The sequence below is a fragment of the Panulirus ornatus genome, chromosome 18, assembly GCF_036320965.1.
Source record: "Panulirus ornatus isolate Po-2019 chromosome 18, ASM3632096v1, whole genome shotgun sequence".
Taxonomy (NCBI): domain Eukaryota; kingdom Metazoa; phylum Arthropoda; class Malacostraca; order Decapoda; family Palinuridae; genus Panulirus; species Panulirus ornatus.
In genome coordinates, this window is record NC_092241.1 from 51,776,238 (window position 1) to 51,797,017 (window position 20,780).

Sequence of the window (20,780 nt, forward strand, 5' to 3'; positions counted from 1 at the left end):
TTCCTTCTTTTGTGATAAAATGTGTGTATATAAATATTTGCACTTTGAATACTATCGATCAGATAAAATTTCTAATCATATTCGTTTTCATTATTCCCACTCATTTGAATATCATCAATGTCAAGATGCCTTTTAATGATAAATAGTATTTATTCTGAGATGACATAGTTACCTAATAAAAGCTATTAAAAGCTTGTAATTTCTTTAAATTATCTGTCATAGAAAATGTCAAATAATATTACTACGGTAACTATGGTAGATTTAGTAACGCTGGCACCGTAACTTGTGATTGGTCATATAAGTTACAATCAGTTTCCACTTTTGTTGGAATGTTATCACAACAAGTAGGCAAGAAATATTATCAGTAAACGTTTAAAAGAATTATGTTCTGAAATGGATGCGTCCGTTTCAAACCATATGTAAAGATAAATAACCTCTATCATTATGTTGGCAGTCACTCTTGAACTTGAGGAGGTGTTTTCTCTCATTACGCCACCTTATTATCTTAATCAATTATCTGGAAAGTAGCTTAACAAGGCAATTAAATTACAGATTATGAAAATTTAGGGTAAAATACAACAAAGTGTTTGTTTTATCATACTGGCGGGTTAGAAATTATCAATTTGCCAAATTACTCATGCTTTCATATTATAGTAACTAAATCTATCGACTCAGAGAAGAAAAGGCCTGCAAATACCGTATTGAGATTCATACCAATATCAGTTCTTGAATTAATAGATGAATATTAGGTAAAATTCTAGTTTAGCCTTGTATCACCATTTTCCTTATATAATGGTGAATTTTGTTTTACAATTCAAGTGGTTAGAGAGTTATAATGCCGAGCATTATATTCAACCGAACGCTGTATTAAGGTGGTGGTTATGGTGGGGAAAGTTTGTCTTGTGGCAAATGGTAAAGTACGTGATATACAATTAATAAAAAAAAAATCGGCAGAACTCATGCTAACTTTATCTCATCTTTTAACAGGTCAAAAAAAGTTCCCTTTAATGTCTAGTATTCAGTCAAGTCAGCCACGAGCATAGGACTGAGGTAATGGTGGCTCCTGTCAACAAACATGACCTAGTCAGCGGCCCAGCCATACCCAGCTGTAGATGAATGTATGACTCTATTTCTCCTACCATTTTGGCCACTAGGTGAGGCTCTGTGCTATCTTACAATTGTACATGTATTACCCATGTTTATATCAACCCCGGTGACACCCCCATGGCACAACACACAGTCCTCTTCTATTGCCTCATTATTTTTAGATGTTCAATAAAATACAATACTACAAATTCTGCAAAATACAGTACTCCAAATTATGCTCTACAGCTGTTGTTGTATCATGTGAATCAGTATTGAAAACGAGTAGCGATGTAGAGGTCAACTGTATAGATTTTTACCGTTTTACTCGCCCCATATCCACCAAGGTCGTGGTTAGAATTGGGTTGAAATTGTTAAGCTTATTTATGATCTCCAGCTCGAGGGTGGTCCTGTCCCCTGGCTTTCTCCACCCCATTTCTGTCCCTTGGCCTTCCCGCCCCATTTCTGTCCCGTGGCCTTCCCTCCCCATTTCTGTCCCCTGGCCTTCCCTCCCCATTTCTGTCCCCTGACCTTCCCGCTCCATTTCTGTCCCCAGATCTTCCCACCCCATTTCTGTCCTCTGGCCTTCCCGCTCCATTTCTGTCCCCTGGCCTTCCCACCCCATTTCTGTCCTCTGGCCTTCCCGCTCCATTTCTGTCCCCAGGTCTTCCCACCCCATTTCTGTCCTGTGGCCTCCCCACCCCATGTCTGTCCCCAGGCTCTCTCACACCATTTGTCCCCTGGACTTCCCACCCCATTCTGCTACAACATAATCCTAGACTAACTGAATGTTACTTAGAGATGGCACGGGAAAAAGTAACCTTAATAAAGAACGTAGAAGAAGAAACTAACTTGTGAACGACTGATTTTGATCAGTTGGCTCAATAACCACAAAGTAAATATAGTGAGTTTAGTACATGTTGTACACCCACACCACCCCTAACATGTAGACTGTTAACTGTAGCCATTATCCTGATCCCTGCAGTGGGTTGTATTGGATGCCATCAGTGTTGCTATGGTCAGTATTTTGACTGTAAAATGGAAAATCAAATGTAAATCTTTGCAGCTGGGGGAGATCAGATGAATTTTCTTAGGTTTTTTGATTTCTAGAAGTGTTTCACTCAGTTGTATAATAATTAAACCCACACTTTCCGTAATCATTATAACCCCTCCCTGAATTAATGAGAAAGTACTGTAAAACTAAGTGAAACACTTCTCGAGATTAATAGACCTTACAGAAACCTCACCCGATGTCCTTTGATTTTTTTAAGTAAGCGCAACACTTTTATCACTGAAAACTTTAAGTAACTTCCTTTAAGCAGTTTAAATTTACCTTTATGTTTAATTTTACACGTGACATTTAACATTGTTAACTTCTGCTGGATCCTCCAACTGGATTTAGGGGAATGACTGGAGTTAGCTACTCATACCTGCCTTAATCAGTGTTAGCTCAGACTAGGTTCGGTTAGATCACAGGTATGGTTTGGCTTGGAGTTATGTATTTGGTTCAATGAAAACTATGTGTGAACATTCAGTAAATGTTCTCATAACTCTGCTTAGCAATTCCACAAGTTCTTGCATGCTTTTGTAGCCTTTTTTCCACCTATAAAAGATAAAGAATAATTAATTAGTTTAGCCCACACAAATCAAAGGTAACCTTACAAAGGCTTACTTAGAAGGGAATATCTTAATTGTAAAATGTAATTGAGGTGAGGTCTTTGCATTCTGCTGATTTATATAAGTGTTTCATTTTCATTTTTGCCAATAACTCTTTATTTCACCTTACCACTGAAGAGCTCTAAGCCAAGATTTTTGAAAGTATACTGATACCCCTCTCCCCCACTCAAATCTGTGATGGAAGCCCCACCCCAATTCAGGAGAGGGGAACTACTCTGTAAGGTTGTTCTGGCATTCAATTAAGCAAAACATAATGCATTGATAATATGCTGCATTCACTTTCAGTATGCAATTGACTTTATTGGCCTTACCTCAGTTAAAAAGTGCTCATAAAGTTTGGAAAACATATTTTTTTATCATGGATTAAGACAGCCATTCCTAGTTTTGGAAAGACATGTTATTCATCGGAGCAAAAAATATTTATTTTTTTTTAATAGGTTTACAGAAACCTCTCAGAACCATTTTTGTTTTCATATGAAGAGCAAAGTACTCCTGCTTTTGAAAAACCCATGTGATATTTCTGCTGAACTATGATTGTACATACCCATTTTTTTTCATTTTGATTAAGCTCACTGTTGTTATACAGTGATATATGCTTCAGCCTTGGCTTGAACACATCACTTCCCTCAATTACAGTGTCTGCAAAAAGCCTTGTCCACCCCCTAATGTATTTTCAAAGATGATTCATGGCTAAGGTTATTGTGGGTACAAGCATTTGATACCCTCAGAGTGAAATCATCGTACATCTGGTCACTGACACTAGTGTTTCTAATAGTGTGAGCACCAGCAGCCTGCCTCAGTGTGCTTCAGGCTGTCTTGAGGCAACAATGTTCTTTCTTTACAATTCCAGTCTGCATCTTTGTGCAACACCTCATCACTGCCTAACCTCATTTGGGAGATCAAGACCCTCTGGAACCAAAACATGGACCTAGAATTCTTTAGGAACCTTGTCAATTCTATCAATTCTGTGCCCAGACATCAGCAGATGGTTCTCAAGGCCAAAGGAGAGCTGACAAAGTAATGAAATGTAAGTGTGGCATCTTCTTTGGAAATTTATGGGTAAGTGGATAAGGTTTTCATGGACACCACATATGTCAGCAACAGGAATCTGGAGCTGAAGACTCTTAGACCAAATTGTTTTGGGTTATGTAGATTATTTGATTCCATAAAGAAGTTAGTATACATTTTATGACTGTCTTGAAAATTTGAATAATGTGCAGTGTCAAGTCTCCCTGTTGGTAGTTTTATGAGATTCCTTTGCTTTATTATTTTTGGAGTGGGATGATGTGAGTTAGTTTCATGAAAAGTCAAAACTTTTGCCAGTAAACTTCATCTGACTCTATCTGTATATCTGTGTATCATCATTACTTCTTTGCCAGCGTAATGGGTTGGATCATGTGCGTGTAACCTTTACGGCATCACACCTATTTTTAGTCCATGCCCTGTGTGTTTAAGTCAAACAAGGATTGCCACACTTAGAAAAGTTATTCTTACTTTTTCACTTTACACACTAATCTGACTTGTCAGTTAAGACCAAAGTCTCCATTCATTCCTCCTCCAAACTTGAAATGTTCCCATTGCATCCAATCATTCATTATTTAAGATCTTTATCTGAAATATCTGCAACCCAAATAATTTATCTCTATATCTATCCATCTCCTCTGTCATCTACATCTTCTTGTTGTACCCCCTACCAGAGGATTACTTGTCATAATTTGCTTGGCATAAGAGTGAAGCATTTGTCTTCTCTTTATCAGTAGAAATTGATTCTGATAAAGAATTTATATCTTCCTTGGAACATCCATAAATAAGCCAACTTTCTCATCTCACTTTGGAATACACTAATAGACTAACATATTATCTGTACTCTCCTTGAACTACTTCAGATTAGCACAGTGTTAGTAATCATCTTGCTTCTGTGTGTAAACAGGCTTACTGTATGTATCTTGTGACATTTTTGTGCTAGAACACTCTCTTTAGTCCTTCTGGTACTTTATATTTATATGAAAAATCCTTTTTTAAAAGGACAAAGACCCCTTTAACATCTTGATTTGGATTTTATTCTGATGAATTTTTTTTTTTCAACTTGATATTTTGCAGGGTCATTCTGCTGTTATTAGAATCTGGTTCAAGACTTCCCGTGGCACTTGATTGCTGAATTCCATTTGTTTTTGTGTGAGAATTTATTCTGAACTGTTACAGATTCCTTTACCATTATTGTTTAATTCAATTCATCCCCTCTTTGTTCCAGGGGTCAACCATGAGGCCAGGAAGTCTTTTTCATGCATGTGGATGGCGTGTGGGACGCAGCTTGGTGAATGCAGTCTGGCGACTGAAAATCTTCAAGCAAGAAGACAGGGTAGGATTTCAAATTTATGTAATGAAGGACCATGACAAAACAGTTGTTTAGCATTTTACCTGAAACTGCAATTGATATTCTTAAACAGTGTGTGGTATTTTATTTGGAGATTATCTGTTGGAATTTGAATGGTAATGTGACTTTAAAAATAAGACTTCATTTGATTGTTATCTATAATGGCATATAGCTTAAAAGTAGCAAGGAAAACATGAAAGCAAGAGTTAGGAATTTCTTCTTCTCATTTAGTATCATTGAAGACTTCCTTGGGGAGGATAATGATGCACTGAGAAGTATCTCTTCCTATTAGTTAGTGCCATGAACTGTCAGTCACAGAGCCCCATTCCAAGTAGGTTAAAGTTGCAGCTGAAATGGTGCTCAATGATTGCCCAGTTTATGGCAGGTTAGGGCTTAGTAACAGACCACTTAGGTGGCATTGCTTCTAATTGTCCAATTCTCTATACAGTGGATTTTTATGTAAGGTTTTGTATGTGTCATGTTGTATCACTGTTCGGGAATAAGACTTCATGAACAAAACTGTCAAAAATAGTCAAGAAGAATAAGTCCATAGCTTTTCCTTTCAGTTTTAATTGCTACCTTTAACCAATTTTCATTTACTGTTTCAAAGCTTATATTTTGCATGAAGGATAGACTAAAATTATACTTTCATTCATGAGATTCCAAGTTTATGTCCTTAGAAGCAATGAATAATAACCCATTTTGATTTACCTTTTTGTACTGTGTGGGAAGGAGTTTTACACTTGTAAGACCCCATCTCTCGAACATTCTCTACTAACATACAACCTTAGATTTATGTATGCTCTCATATTAACCTCATCTTCACTCATTCAGTTCCATTCATCCACCACTCTGATGCTGTAGAAGTATTTCTTCATTTCCTTTTTAACAAGTTTCTTCCTTGATTTTGTGATGTGTTTTGTTTGCTCTGTCCGTACATTTCTTGAAGAATTATTCACTGTCTATATTGCTAATCTCTTTTAAAACTTCAAGGTCATGATCTGGTCACCCCTCAGTCTTCTCTCTTCCAAGGTGGGTAAATTTAAAACCTCCAGCCTTTCCCTGTAACTCACTTGCCTTAATTCTGGTACCATTGATGTTGCCTTCCTGTGAACGTTCTCTGTTAGCTCTTTGTGCTCCTATAGGTGTGATGACCAAACTTGAGAAGTATAATCTATTTTTGGTCTTACATAGGAAATGGATAGCTTGCTATTTTATTATTCATATACTTGAAAGCTATTCTGCTATTTGCCAACTGACAGTTTGTCATTCCCAACTATTCTCCTAATATGGGACTCTGGTGACAGGTCAGGGACAATGTTGACTCCCAAGTCCTTCTCGCATATAGAATCCTGAAGCTTCCTTCTTGATGATAAGTATAGCTATGATAAGTATAGCTAGGCCATCTTCCTTCTTTTGCTTTGTTCTGTCCTCTGTCCTTATTTCCTTTACATTTGCTTGGGTTAAATTTCATTGATGCAATCCTCTTGTTGTTCACTTCCCTCATGACCTTTGCATCATCTACAAACATATTAAGGTAGGATTCCATACCTTCAGGCAAGTCATTAATGAAGATTGAGAAGGGTAATAGTTTTAGAGCTGAACTCTCTAGCACTCTGCTGGTCACCTCATCCCATTTGAAAAGGCTCCTCTAACATGCATCCTTTGCTCCCTCTCACCAAGATAATCTTATCTCTTATCAAAGGAGTTTCCCCCCTTATTCATGTTTGGTGATCCAGCTTAATCAGCTTCCCCTATGATACAGCGTCAAACATTTTCTGGCTGTCCATATACAAAAAGTCCACCTAACCTTCCTTTTAGTCTAGGACTAAGCCCTGTTTCTTGCAGAGCTGATAGGTTAGTTACACATGACATTCTTTCATCCTCTGGTAGAACTCTAATAGGTTAAATGCTTATGACCTCCTTTCACTCCTTGTAGAACTCTAATAGGTTAAGTTACAAGTGACATCCTTTCCCTAATGCCATGTTGTCTCTCACTTAGGACATTTTACCACTTACTTGCTGATAATCATGTCCAGAACCTTACTCACCACACCTAGTTAGTAAGAGCAGTCTGTCATTAGATGTCTGTTCATGGTCTTTTTGCCCGTACTTGGTCTTCTTTTTTATATGTAGGTATGATGTTTGCTTTTTTTCTATTCCCTTGACACTTTGCCTCTCTTCAGTGACATCTTTAAGTAATTCAAGTGTTCATCTGGTGTATCTGCAAACATGGTGATTTACATGGGACTTTCATTAAAGAGCTGCAGAGCAAAACTGACATGATGACCCAGAAACACTGTCTCAAATGCATCCTATAATTTAATCACATTGCATATTTATCCTTTAGTGAAGTTCTGAGATTGAGGATGATCAAATGGAAACACTTGAAGTCTTAGGAAATAATGCACAGCTTGAATTGAGTATTAAGAAGCTAAGAAAGTCTTTCCTGAAGGATTGACAACTGAAAAACTTCCCTAAAATAACAAAATGCAGACAGTTGGGACTGATATCTTTAAAAGTGGATGTAAGTGGCTATAGGATTGATGTAGAGGATTAGGAAGTGATTTTAGATGGAGATGCTTTGTAATGAAGGGAGCAATTGCAGTATATTTATGGAAAAGATGCAGCAAGTATCATTATCTGTGCATATAAATGAGGTATCTGGAAACAAAGGTATTTGGTGGTAGACAGCAACTGCTGTGGGAAGTACTACTGTCCTAGCTTAAGTGATAAAGAGATGCTTGGAACCATCTTACTCTCTATATTTCAGGATTTCTGGTCTTAAACTGTTTCATTAAACTTAACTTTCCAGCTGGTCTCAGCATCTCTCTATATGTAGTAGTTTTCTCTAATTCCACTCCCTCTCCTCATTATTAATTAGATTTCTTTCTGAAGAGGTGTGAACTTCCCCCTCCTCAATTACGTAAATAGCATTCATGTATTTTCCTTTCCTCTTTAGACCAGGCCTCATTGAGGATTTGTGTCCAAAGCTGAAGCTTTCAACAGAGGCAGTGGGGTAAGATCTGAAGGCATGAGTTTAAAAGTATATAGCATGAGCGGACTCATGTATGAGAGGTATATTACCGTGAGGGACTTTGCTTTGTGCTGAGACAAAAGATGTACAGTATCTAACTTCTAACTTGATACAAGTTTTACATCAGGTAACATTAGACATTGTTAGATAAAATGCTGTGTCAGAGCATGAGTTTAATGGGCATTTGTCATAGCTTTTTCTCATGGGGGACTTTGCTTTGTGTAAAGAGGAAGGATGTATAGTATTCAGCTTGTAAATTGAGACATTTAACATCAGATAACATGAAACATTGTTGGATGAAATGATGTGTGTCACAGTAAGAGTTTAATGGGCATTCTTTTGCAGCTTTCTATAAAATGTCTTGTACCTGTTGTTATTTTTTGTGATTAATATCTTTAATTGATTTCTACTCATTTAGACTTTAAAAGCACCTTTATTTTCTTTTAACTTATATCTCATTTTCTATTTAGAGCAGAATGGGAAATGCAGTATCTTTATGTGTTTCCACTATTATATATTTCTTATTTAAACAGTACAGGAAAACACAGAATTGAATATTATGGCATTTTGAAGTTGTGAACAACAAAGTGTAGTATGTTTTTCTTTTGTAGATTCGATTGGTTGGTATTCTGACATGGTTTGTCGAGCAGTATGGTGGTTTTCTTTTCTCACGGGTTATACAAGATCATCTGTACAAAAACCTCATATCAGGCTTGCGATGTCGACGTAACCCACCCGTTTACCTCACATCAATGTTGGTTCTCTGTACCAGAGTGACAATAGACCAGGTGAGATGATGTTCAGACTTTTTTGTAGTATTCTTGGAAACATTATATTATGTTGTCTTCATTTTATATGTCTCTCTGTTTATATATATATTAATCTGCTTGTCTGTATTGGTACATCTGTTCTTCCACCTGCTTAGCACAATATCTAATGGTTTTATCTCTGTATCTCTTTAGATTATATGTTACTTTATATAAAGAAATTAACTTTAACCTTAAATATATATCTTTTATCCATGAAATGTATCTCTTTAGATTATATGTTACTTTATATAAAGAAATTAACTTTAACCTTAAATATATATCTTTTATCCATGACAGAATACAGTGTATTTAAATTCATATTGAGGGCTAATTCAATTTTTCGATAAGTAAACAAATTACTCGCTTCTGCTTTTCAAGCGACAAAACTATTTTGTGTGTCTGTCATCTGTAATTCCATTTCTGTTTATATGAGGATGATCACTTGAAACATAAATCTACTGTGCTATTATAAGTGCTTATTCATTTTGCAGACTCTCTACTCACACCTTCATAGAAGACTGTTCCAATTTACCCAGTCACAGATCAATTCTTTGCCATCTTTGAATAAAATACCTGTATAAAATACCCATTACCCTAATCAGTAATCTTGCTTCATATGCCCATCTCTTCTGTAGTTGGCCTCCTTTTCTTGTACCATGGCTGCAGTGCCATTTTTTTTCTTATAACCAGCCTCTTATTTACAAATTTTACGTGTCATATTAACACTACTGTCCATTTTCTAATGAATTAACACATGTTCTTCTCATATCTCCATCCTCTACTGAATCTGTTATTGGTATCATAGCTCAAGAATGTATTTCCATGAAAATATTTCCTTGTAAATTTGGGATCAAAAAAACAGTTTGTGAAATTCATTCACTGTTTAGGCATTAAAATCTCTTAAGTTAGTTTGAAGGTCATCTTTTAAGGGGGATTCATCTAGCCTCAGAGTTTCATGCTGAAAATGGTACTGTTTGATTTTGGGGAATAATCCTGTTTTTATCCTTTCCTCAGAAAAATTTACTAGAGGCACATGTCTAGTCAAGACTCCTGTTTTCTTGGTCTAACAGAAAATTACTAAGAATGTTTTTGAAGGCTTCTTGAAGCCTTATCAACAAAATACTTTCCTGGGTGGATTGGACTCTGCTCCTGTTTTCACAGTTAGGGCTGTCTACCAGAACCATTGATATAAGGATAGTGGTTTCTCCCATGGCTAACTTGAGGACCATCTCATTGTTGAAGTTAGGAAAAGGTGTCATTGGTATTTGACAAATACCATTTTTCATCATACTGGTTTACCTTCATTGTGTGGTTGTGAGCATGCCTCCATGAGATCAGGGATCAGTTTTCATTAACACTTTAATGCCTGGTGACCTGCAGTAAGTCAGTAAATGATTGGGAGAAAAATGTTTCTGAAATTTGGGAGAAAGATGTTTCTTGTCTTTATATTAAATGAAAGAAATACATGTGAAAGTAAAGGATGTTATGACACACAAGCTAACATAACATAAATGGCCATGGTATATTGTTGAAGACAATACATAGACCTACCAGTAGATGCACTGCCTTGCCTTGTATATAATTTTGCCATGTGAGCATATTCACTGACGATGCATATCCTGTTTATGACAGGAATGCATGTAAAAGTAAGGGATATGTATGAACAAGTGAGCTGACATTGTATATGGCCATGGAAGAGCACTGAAGTCAACCCATAGATCCATTGGCATAGTTGGTGAAGAGATAATGGAGTAAGGGTGGAGATTAAGTGGGGAATGAGCCTCATTACAATATCTGTCTATATCTAATGCCTGTTTCCTCTGGGAACTCCCAACAAGGGGGTGGCCTTGGCAGAAGAGTCACTTTTTATTGATATCCTTACATGCCTCCTTTGCATACACCATTCCATGCATTCTTCCACCCTTTCTCTCCCTCCAGTATTCTTCCACTCTATTTGTCTATGTCACAGGTGGTCTTCCTCTCACACCAACTCCTTTAATTGTACTTTTATACACTCTGTAAACTTCCACTCTTGCATTCTTTCCACATACCCAGACCAAAAAGTATGTTTCACCCACTCCTCAATTCATTCCTTTTGCATTCCCTGCCATACCACATCTCTCATACACCTCTTCATTTCTTTCATTATCCCATTTAGTCATACCACATACTCCTCTCAAAGAGCTCATATCCACAGCCTGAATTCTTGAACTCTGTGACTCATTGCATGTCCATGTTTTGGCTACAAAGGTCAACATTGGGAGGACTATGCTATCCCTTAGTCCTCTCTTCATTTCCATACTTACTCCTGTACCCTTCATTATTCTATTAAGGGACCCAGTGACTCTCCTGTCTTGTACTGCTCTCTCCCTTATCTCTCCTTCCATATCACCAAACTTACCCAAGACAGCTCCTAAATACTTAAAATTCTCTCACCTCTTCAAGTCTTTCTCCCCATATCTCCAAAACACAGTTTAAGTACACTTTTTTTCACTCTATATGGTTTTACAAAGTCTATACTTTGACTGTGTTTCCTTGGTCACTTGTATGTACTGTATAAAAGTATTATGAAGTAAACCACCTTACCTTGTTAATTGGATGCAGCCCCTTATATTAAAAAGTAACACTAATGTCAGAAAGCTAACACGTCATACTTGTTAATGCTTGCATCAGACTGAGCAGATTCATCTTTCATCTTGTTGCCCCCACATCGCACATCCAAAATATCCCCATAAATGTGTTAAAGTTTGTCACATAGTTATACGTCCTTCAGCTACATCTTGCTCAAATTTTTATTGCATCCTTTTCCTTCAGATTGCTGTAATAGAAGACCACAGGGGTTTACCACCCCCTGTGGCAGGAACTGGGCTGGACATCTCCTATGAGGAATGTAAAGCCATTTTAGAGGTTCTTACAGATATTCAGAAGCAAAGGACTGGCTTAAAGAACCAGGAGGTGGGTGTTAAAAGTGAGAAGACATACACTCTGCCCACTAAGTCACTGGTTCTTGAGGGGATGTATTTCCATGATCCAGATTTCCTCTCACAACTGTTCAGGAAAATGTCAGATCTTCAGCATATTGAGCTTCAGGTATGGTAAAGTATATTTAGTAATAGATATTAGTACTATTCTTTTTTAATATTTCATGATTTGGAAGAAATTATGACATCCTCTTCTGTCCTGTCTTCCATTCATGATTCTGTTTCCCTGACCACACCACATTGCATGTTATTTCAAAATATCCTACTAAATAGCAGTCATAAAACATTTCTTTTCGACTTCTTATCTTTCCTGTTCTGTGTACATACAAGTATTAACTAATTTTCAAGTAGAATCTTCATTAATAATTTGGCCTCATGCTCCAAGCAAAACAGGCTTCATAGTTGCTTCATAAAAAGGGTCATGGGGCTACCAAACTAAATAGCTAGTTGTCAGTCAATCTTGAGTTGAGCATTCTCTTTTGGATACTGAAATATTGTATCTTGAATTCAGTCTCAGAATGTACACGGTAATAATGAGGGAAGCAATTGAAGAGTTTTATACTTGCCTCCTTAAATAAATTTCAGGTAACAACACAAGATTTATTTAGATGAATCACTTGAATAAGATACCATAGGAATGATTTGGGGTTGGATGAAATACCAACATTTTGTATGCTGAGGAATTGTGAATGGATACTGTAGTCTCACATGACAAATCAGTCAAGAAGGCAGAGCTAAAAAGGGAGTAGCACTTTTAAGTGGCATATAGTTACAGTGGCTCTAGGTTAAGGGTGTGCTTGAGGGAGTTTAAAATTGATGTTGACATATTGATAGAAAGAAAACCTACCTTGGAGGTAAAGTTTTTATCTTCATATGTACCAGGAATGTTACCATAATTGTGGCTCTTGGTCCTCTCCACAAAGGAATTCAAACAGCAACTGACTATTGGGTCATCTCAAGGCTGTTTGTGAGAGTGGAAGATAACAGAAACTCAGATTGTTGTTAGTTGGTAAAACTTAAAAGGTAAACAGATAAATCAGATAAATGTCTGTAGGGAAGGAGGCTTTCATTTGGATACTTTCCTTAGGAGTTGCAGCTCAGGTAGATCTCTTTGCCACCAGAACCTCTGCATTGCTACAGACAGTTTTTTCACATGATTGCCATTTTCCACATTTGTGACTTAATATTAGGAGCAGATGAAGAAATGACCTCATTCACTCACATTCATTCTTTACCTGTGTGTAATGCACCAAAACCAGAACTCCCTATCCACAACCAGACTCCATTTACAGCACGTCATCACTCCATTTCACTTTATCACTTGCACATCTCACACTCTCTTATGTCTTCAGGACCCCAAACCTTCGAAGCTTGTTTCACTCCAGATGCTTCCACCTCCTCCTTGGTGTTTCACACCCCCAACTAACCTATCTCTCTCCACAGCTAAACCTAAAAGTCTTGATTTTACCCACACTTATGCTCAATATTCACTTTTGGCACACTTTCCCAAATTCACTAGTTTCTGACTCAAAGATACCACGAGTGCCATGTCATTAAAGAACAGGCACCCCACCTCCTAGGATAGGGAACTCTATTTTCTGCATATCATATGTGATAGCTTGAATGTTGATTAAGTGAATGAGACCACTTCATTGTCTATTTCCAGCACTACCTTACAAATGGGAAACAAAAAAATATAAAAACTATCATTATAATTATTAATAATAATCAAGCATTTCCAGTAAAATTACTGATGAAGAATCATTTTCACATGGATTAATTTCTGTGCATAAATAAAATAACTGTGTAAGAACATTGATTTTTGTTGGGCAGTGAAATTATCTGATGAGAGGTCATGGTAATGAGGAGGTGATATACATATAGAAATTTTATAATCTTAGGATAGATTCATTTCACATTTGTCAGGTAAAAGACTACTTTTTGGCCATTTTATGTGTGATTTGTCTTTGTTTTATGATACAGAATTGTTTGTTATTAAAGGTTGAATGTTGATACTATATTTTTTTATCCCCATGACTACGATTCTTTTTCTTGTAGACTTGCAAAAAACACTGATTTATTTAATTGCTTACAGTACAATGGAACGCCAAGTGTGCTGCGGGCCCTGAGCAAGTACTGCAGGGATCTGGAGTCCCTCTGCTTCTTAGAGCCACATATGAAAGTCTCTGTGCAGGAGAAGGACATCCTTCCCATCCTCTTTGGCATTCCACCAATGCCAGACATTTTAGTTCCAAGTGGTCTGCTCGATAAGTTTGTTGAAGAAAGAAAATTCAGGGAAACATTTAAGCCCCAGTTCCCTAACTTGAAAAAACTGGACCTTGATGAGCTTTATTTTGAAGAGGAGATGTTACATGATGTTTACATTCTTGCTCTGATCTTGCATCCCAAACTTTCATGCTTTGGAAAACTTACTGGATTGACTAGAAGGATCATAAGGAAATACAGACAGCTTTGGAATGTAGTGAATAATGGTTCAGTTTGTCAAATAAGTTTAACTAAAGCTAAATTTGTTGATAATATGTGTGATTCACCAAGAGATGTTGAAACAGAACTAAAGTACCTTGAAGAAGTAGTGCCAATGTTCTGGACTTTAAAATCTGTTGAGTTGCACAAACATTATTGGAAAGGGAAAGAGGTAGAAAAATTTTGTCAGATATTTGCCAATCATGTAGATGCCCTTTCATTAAATGATTTACCAGAAAATGAAATATCTTGCCTCAGTAATATCACACACCTTCGTTTGAGATTTATGCGACAGTATTCCTTTGAACAGGTGCATTTAATCCTAGATAACTGCCTTAATCTTCAGACTCTTAGCATTCATCCTGTATTGCTAGAGCTCTCACTACCCAACCATGAAAGAGGTGAAGAGATTCAACATTTTAGGCAGATGATGGATGAGGACGAAGAATTCCCTGAAGATTTTATACCATTAGTTGAAGAACTAATACAGGAGATGCCAGAACTACCAGTGATCCCAGAGGAAAATAATATAGACTTAAGAGATATAAGGGGTGCTCCAGCCCCTTACAGACCTCCACGAAAGTACAAGATTCATAATAAACTCATAACCCTCCGCATTGCATCTATGTTTGAGGCAGCTCGAGAACCCTCAGAGGTGAGTGATGTAAAAGAAAGGTCTGAAAGTAGTAGTAGATGACGGTTCCTTCCACAACAGGTGAGAATATTGCTTTACCCATTCTTTATCTCTTTCACCCAAAAGCTTCCAAACAAATGCTAAATAACCCACCATTAGGTTGTAAACAACAACTGCTTAAGATAGTACTGCCCGCTGTGAGTGTTTAATTGTAGCAGGGTTATGGTTTTAAGTGTATCATTAAGTGATCAGGTTTGTCTTAAAAGTTCTACCATGCACAAAGCATTGCACCTTTCCTTCTCTTTATTTATTTTTTGAAGAAGAAGAATGCTGTCTGTGACTGGAACTTTTGACTTAAAAAGGATTGAAGCTGTAGGATCTTAACAGAAAAAGCTCACTTAACTTTACAAAATCTTGCTATTGCAACATTTTTCATCTGTGAACCAACCAGTTAAGGTAAAAAACTAAAAACAGCTGTTCATTGTCCCTGTTTCCTCTTTGCAGCTGTTCACATGGCCACAAAGCTGGCAAATTGTCAGGAAGTCCTGTTCACATAAAGCAAGGTCAGATCATGCAGTAATAAAGTATTTTTGAAAACATGATAGGCAGCACTATTAAATTGTGAACAACAAACTTACCATGGATAAAGTTAGTAAATCTACTAAAAGTTCTTAAATCTCATTTTATGCTTATTGCTTAAGCATTAAAGTTAGTTTATGGAAACATCCTGTTGTTTTCACTTAGTCTCCACATGAGAATTTTGTTAAGAGGTTAGGTAGTAAGAACAGCATCCACAGTTGGATTTAGCGTTGGCTCTTAAATTTGTTTTATTTTCTAGATCAAGAAAAGGTGACAGCCTTGAGGAAAAATTCGTCATTTCTCTCCTTGCTCTGCTCCTTCTTTTGGAAAGTAATGCAGGAAGGGATAATTTCCAGCCACCCACTCCCCCTTAGTCAGCTTCTATGACATGCAGGGAATACATAGGCAGTATTCTTTATCCCCTATCTCCAGGGGAGAAAGAAATATATGCAATTTTTTCAATTTCACCCTCACATTTGCTTGGGCAATAGCAATTACCTATTTGTGATCACTTTTTACAGTATGGTTAGAGGTCTACATTTGTATGGCCCCATATCTTAAACTCCCTTTACTTTCAAGTATATGTTGCTGATGACATGACATCGGTGGTAGAATCTAGTGAGAAGTTGTAGAAGTTGGTATATGAGTTTAGGAGAGTGTGTCAAAAGAGGAAGTTGAGTATGTATGAATAATAGAAAGGTTATTAGGTTTAGCAAAGCACAGATTAGTTGGGGTGTTAGTTTGACCAGAAAAAAATTGGAGGAAGTGGAGTGTTTTAGATACCTGGGAATGGACATGGCAGCAAATGAAACCATGGAAGGGGAGGCTAGTCATACTAGGGTGGATGAGGGAATGAAGGTTTTGGCAGCATTAAGGGATAAATGGAAAGAGAGGTCACTATCTGGGAGGACAAAAATGGGTATAAGAGTCCCAGTGTTGGAAATGGAATACCAGGACAATATGTGATGTAAGGAGGGTTGATTGAGAAAAAAATGTATATATTTACTTATATTTGACTCTTTCACCTTCACATTTTCATGGACCTCTGAGCAGTTATCTATTTATGATTACTTATTTTTACATCATGGGAAGAAAGTTCTACACTTGTATGGCCCCATATCTTAAACTTTTTTCTTTACCCTCAAGTATCTATATAAGCTTTTGTGTACAGCTTTCATTTATTATTTCTTCAGTTAGTTGATTCCAGCTGTCCATCCTTTCACTGAAGTATTAAAAGCTTAATACACTTCTCCAGGCATCTTCATACAGTATGTACTTGCTTGTATATTTACTTATTTCCAGTTCTCTCACAATCTCATTTTCCAGGTCTTCCTTCGAAATCTTCTAGAGCGGTTACCAAACCTTCACAACCTCTGTTTGGGAAGGTGGATGGGGTCCCTGAGCCAGAGACGACGCTATTTGACATGTACTGGCAATGCTTTGGTCAGTGTTGTCACAGACCAGAAACGCACTAAACCCCTCCTAACTCAACTTGAACAGGTACTGTTCATATTAACCATTATCCTAATCTGATTCTTGATCACAGAAGTTGGCAGTGTAAGGTAAATTAAGCATTGCATAAGTTAATTGCAGGTATGATTTCATTACAATGTGTAGTGACATTTTCAGTTTATGTATAGGGGTTAACACATTGAAAGCATAAAGGACAGCAAAAAAACGAATAGTTGAAGATTTTGGAAGAAAGGTGATAAAAAATTTAAGGAAAATAAATAGTACTGGGAAGTGATAAAAAATTTAAGGAAAATAAATAGTACTGGGAAGTGAAAAAGGAAAGAGTTGGATATACATGTGGAAATGTAAATGTGAGAAGTAAGGAAGGGGAGTTGCTGAATCAAAAGGAGGAAGTGAAAGGAAGATGGAAAGAATATTTTGAGGAACTGATGAATGAGGGAGAAGGGGATGCAGTTGTTACATGCATGGGTATGAAAAAAAAGGATACAAGTGCAGGTGCCTATAGCAAAAAGGGAGTGCTTGGGATTACAGCTGAAATGTTGAAGCATGGAGAGTGCAATAGAATGGATGCATGTAATTTAACATGGAACCAGAAGATTGTGTCATCATTGTCTATACATTAGTCACTGATCTTTCCATCACCTAACTTTCCTGATTTATCTGCTGTCCTTTTGCCTCTCTTGGTATCTGTTTTTTTTATCCATCTGACTATTCTCTGGTTTCCCCTTTTCCTTTGGTAGATCATATTTTTTGAATACCCCACTGAATTCCAGTTTTAAATTTCCTTTGCTTGCCTAAATATCTCTTGGCTAGATGCATTCATGCAAAAGTAGCCAGTATTGGAAACCTCTTTTGTGCTGATTTTACCCATCAATTCTTCATTTTTCATTTTACCTGAAATTTTGTCTAGTAATTCCACAGCTTTCTGTAGTCTTTTACCGAGCTTTCTTCTTTCTTTCCCCATTCCTGTCTATCATCCAGGCCAAAAATTATTAAAGATTTTCATTTGTCATATTCCTGCTTTATTAATCTCTTAATTTCGTGCCAACCACTTAATGGCTAAGACTAATAGTTTTGTTTAATCAAACTGTGTTTGTGCAACCTCCTCTTTTGTTAATAAACATTAATCCTTTATGCCGTGCACTATTCTATACCTTTCGTCTATTGGACTATAAACTTTCCTGATTGCTCTGTATGTTACAGAACATATTCTATCTATAGCTTTGCTAAATCCCTTGGGCTCCTCTATTACATTGTTCCCGGTTCCTGTCCCACTGTGTAAGTCTCTTATGTTCAAAGATCATTGAGGATCCCTAAAAACTGCTCCTTCTCCCCTCTTAGCCAACAATTTTCAAGTTTCCAAAGCTTTTATTTTAGGCAATTCCTCTAGTTCCAGATTCTGTAGGACATTTAGAATAAGCAGTTTTGACATTGCTCTTAAGTTTGGTGACTTAAAGTACCTTATTTTATTTAAGGAGAAATGTAGCATGAGGTGGTTTGATTGAGTAAGTAATGAAAGGGTAAGAGAGATGTGTGGTAATAAAAAGGTGTGGTTGAGAGAGCACAAGAAGGTGTGCTGGAATGGAGAGAATGAGTGAGGAAGGTTTGACAAAGAGGATATATTTGTCAGAAGTGGAATGAACAAGGAGGACTGGGAGACCATACTGGAGGTGGAAGGATGGAGTGAAAAAGATTCTGAACCATTGGGGCTTGAACATGCAGAAGGCTGAAAGGTATGCACAGGATAGAAAGAATTGTAACGATGTGGTATACTTGGACCTGTGCTGCCAATGGACCGAACCAGGGCGTATGAAGTGCCTACAGTAAACCATGGAAATGTATGTTGGGCCTGTTTGTGGATCGGGAGCTGTGGTTTCGGTGCATCACATATGGCAGCTAGGCAATGGATGTGAGCAGATGCCTTTCTTCATCTTTTCTTGGCACCACTTCGGTAACGTGGGAATGGTGATCAAGTATGAAAAAAAATATAAGAAAAACAAAAATATTGATTCCACTGTGGGTAAAGCTAGGTACTAGACTTTTCAGGGAATTAATATTTAACATAAACCTTTTCATGTATCGCATAAAGTAAGGAGGAAAATTATGGGGATAATATTCAAGTGTAGGTTGGAAAGAAAAAGAATCTAAGTGTGGTAAGTATACATAAGAAATATGAGAGATTTGCCAAATTTTTTTTCGGTGTAAAAGAATGTCTTTGTAATTTAATTTGCTGCATAAAAGGTGAAAGTATACAGAATATTGTAAAGTAGACAAGAATTACTTAGTAATTTCTAAACCCACAGTTTTCCTTGGAGGATTCGAAAATCTTTCCTGAACCTTATACCTTATCTGCAATTTTCATTTGTCAGTGACCTACCAGCTATGATGAATGTTTGTTGTAAGTTATTATAGTTAATGCTATCAGATGTAAGATGGTTTGATGCATGATCATTATTATACTAATCATCACTGCTTGAATTATTCGTTCGACTTGGAATGAGTCAAAAGAATTGACTTCCTAGGCTTATTCCTAGGCAAGTAAACACAAGGAGGGAGCAAAATCAATATATCACTAAGACAGTAGATGTAAGGGGAAGCAAAGAAGCATAATTTGAAGTGTGAAAAATTCTTCTTTCAGCTGTGCTGTCTCCCATCTGGCACAGAGCAAGAAATGTGCCTTGCACTGGCTCGTCTGACTAAGACCCTCCCGTGTCTCCACACCTTAGTTGTTCCTGCATTGGATGCATTCATGTTAAAGCCAACACTACGTTATTTTCAGCACACCAATATTAATGTACAACACAAATGTGCCACTGATCAGGTTTTTTCACAATGGGAACCAGAACACTGACTTCTATATAATCATTTGCCTACTTTCTCTTTTATCCACTCTCTGATTAATTCAGGCATGTAAGTTAGTTCTTTTGCTCTAAGCAAGAAAAAGTATTTTGCTTAGATTTTAAGGTCCTCACAAGAACCTGTAATGATCTGTAACAGATTTGAAAAAAAAAAAAAAGAAAAAGTTTATTTAAATTTTTTATGGAACTTATCATAGGATTCTGGGAGCTGTGAGGATCAGGTGTGGAAACCACCTGGGAATACATATTCGAGAATCTGCACTGAACAATGTTTAAAAACTTTTTTGGATCCATTATAGATAAATCTGAAGAAACATGAAAGCCTGTAATGAAGCACCTCTTGTTAATATGCAAGGCTCTGCAGCAAATGTATCATTGAAACATCCAAGCATTTGTAACAATATCTCTACAAGCAGTTAATGATCAGCATTGGACACCTAATAACCTACAGGGATCTGCAAAGGACATTATAGGCATATCCTTTTACCTTATGAGGACATGCAAATGGACACCGAAAAAGCATGTGAAGATCTCTGTATGCACACAAGGAGCTGTAATGAACACTTTTTAGACATATAAAGATCTCTAATGAGAAAGTTTTTGAGATACATGTAGGGCTGTCTTTTGTGGATGAGAGAGCTTGGGAAGTGAGTCAGTTGTTGTTCTCTGATAATACAGTGCTGGTGGCTGATTAGGGTTAGAAACTGCAGAAGCTGGTGACTGAGTTTGGTAAAGTGTGTGAAAGAAGAAAGCTGAGAGTAAATGTGAATAAGAGTAAGGTTATTAGGTAC

At 37.0% G+C, this 20,780-nt stretch overlaps 1 protein-coding gene across 2 annotated transcripts; it reads left to right on the forward strand.

Moving 5' to 3' along the window:
* The first annotated feature begins 1,015 nt into the window (after nt 1-1,015).
* LOC139755089 (uncharacterized) lies at nt 1,016-20,153 on the forward strand. 2 transcript variants are annotated; one of them, XM_071673198.1, is made up of 8 exons: nt 1,016-1,154; nt 3,611-3,787; nt 5,012-5,119; nt 8,783-8,959; nt 11,795-12,070; nt 14,057-15,100; nt 16,985-17,158; nt 19,770-20,153. In XM_071673198.1, exons 3-8 carry the CDS (start codon nt 5,021-5,023, stop codon nt 19,980-19,982), a joined length of 1,983 nt encoding a protein of 660 aa, XP_071529299.1. In that variant the 5' UTR covers nt 1,016-1,154; nt 3,611-3,787; nt 5,012-5,020; the 3' UTR covers nt 19,983-20,153. The 2 variants fall into 2 exon arrangements, with proteins under 2 accessions (XP_071529299.1, XP_071529301.1); XM_071673200.1 differs by lacking the exon at nt 3,611-3,787 and having other exon boundaries at nt 1,025-1,154; nt 19,770-20,127.
* Nucleotides 20,154-20,780: the final 627 nt, after the last annotated feature.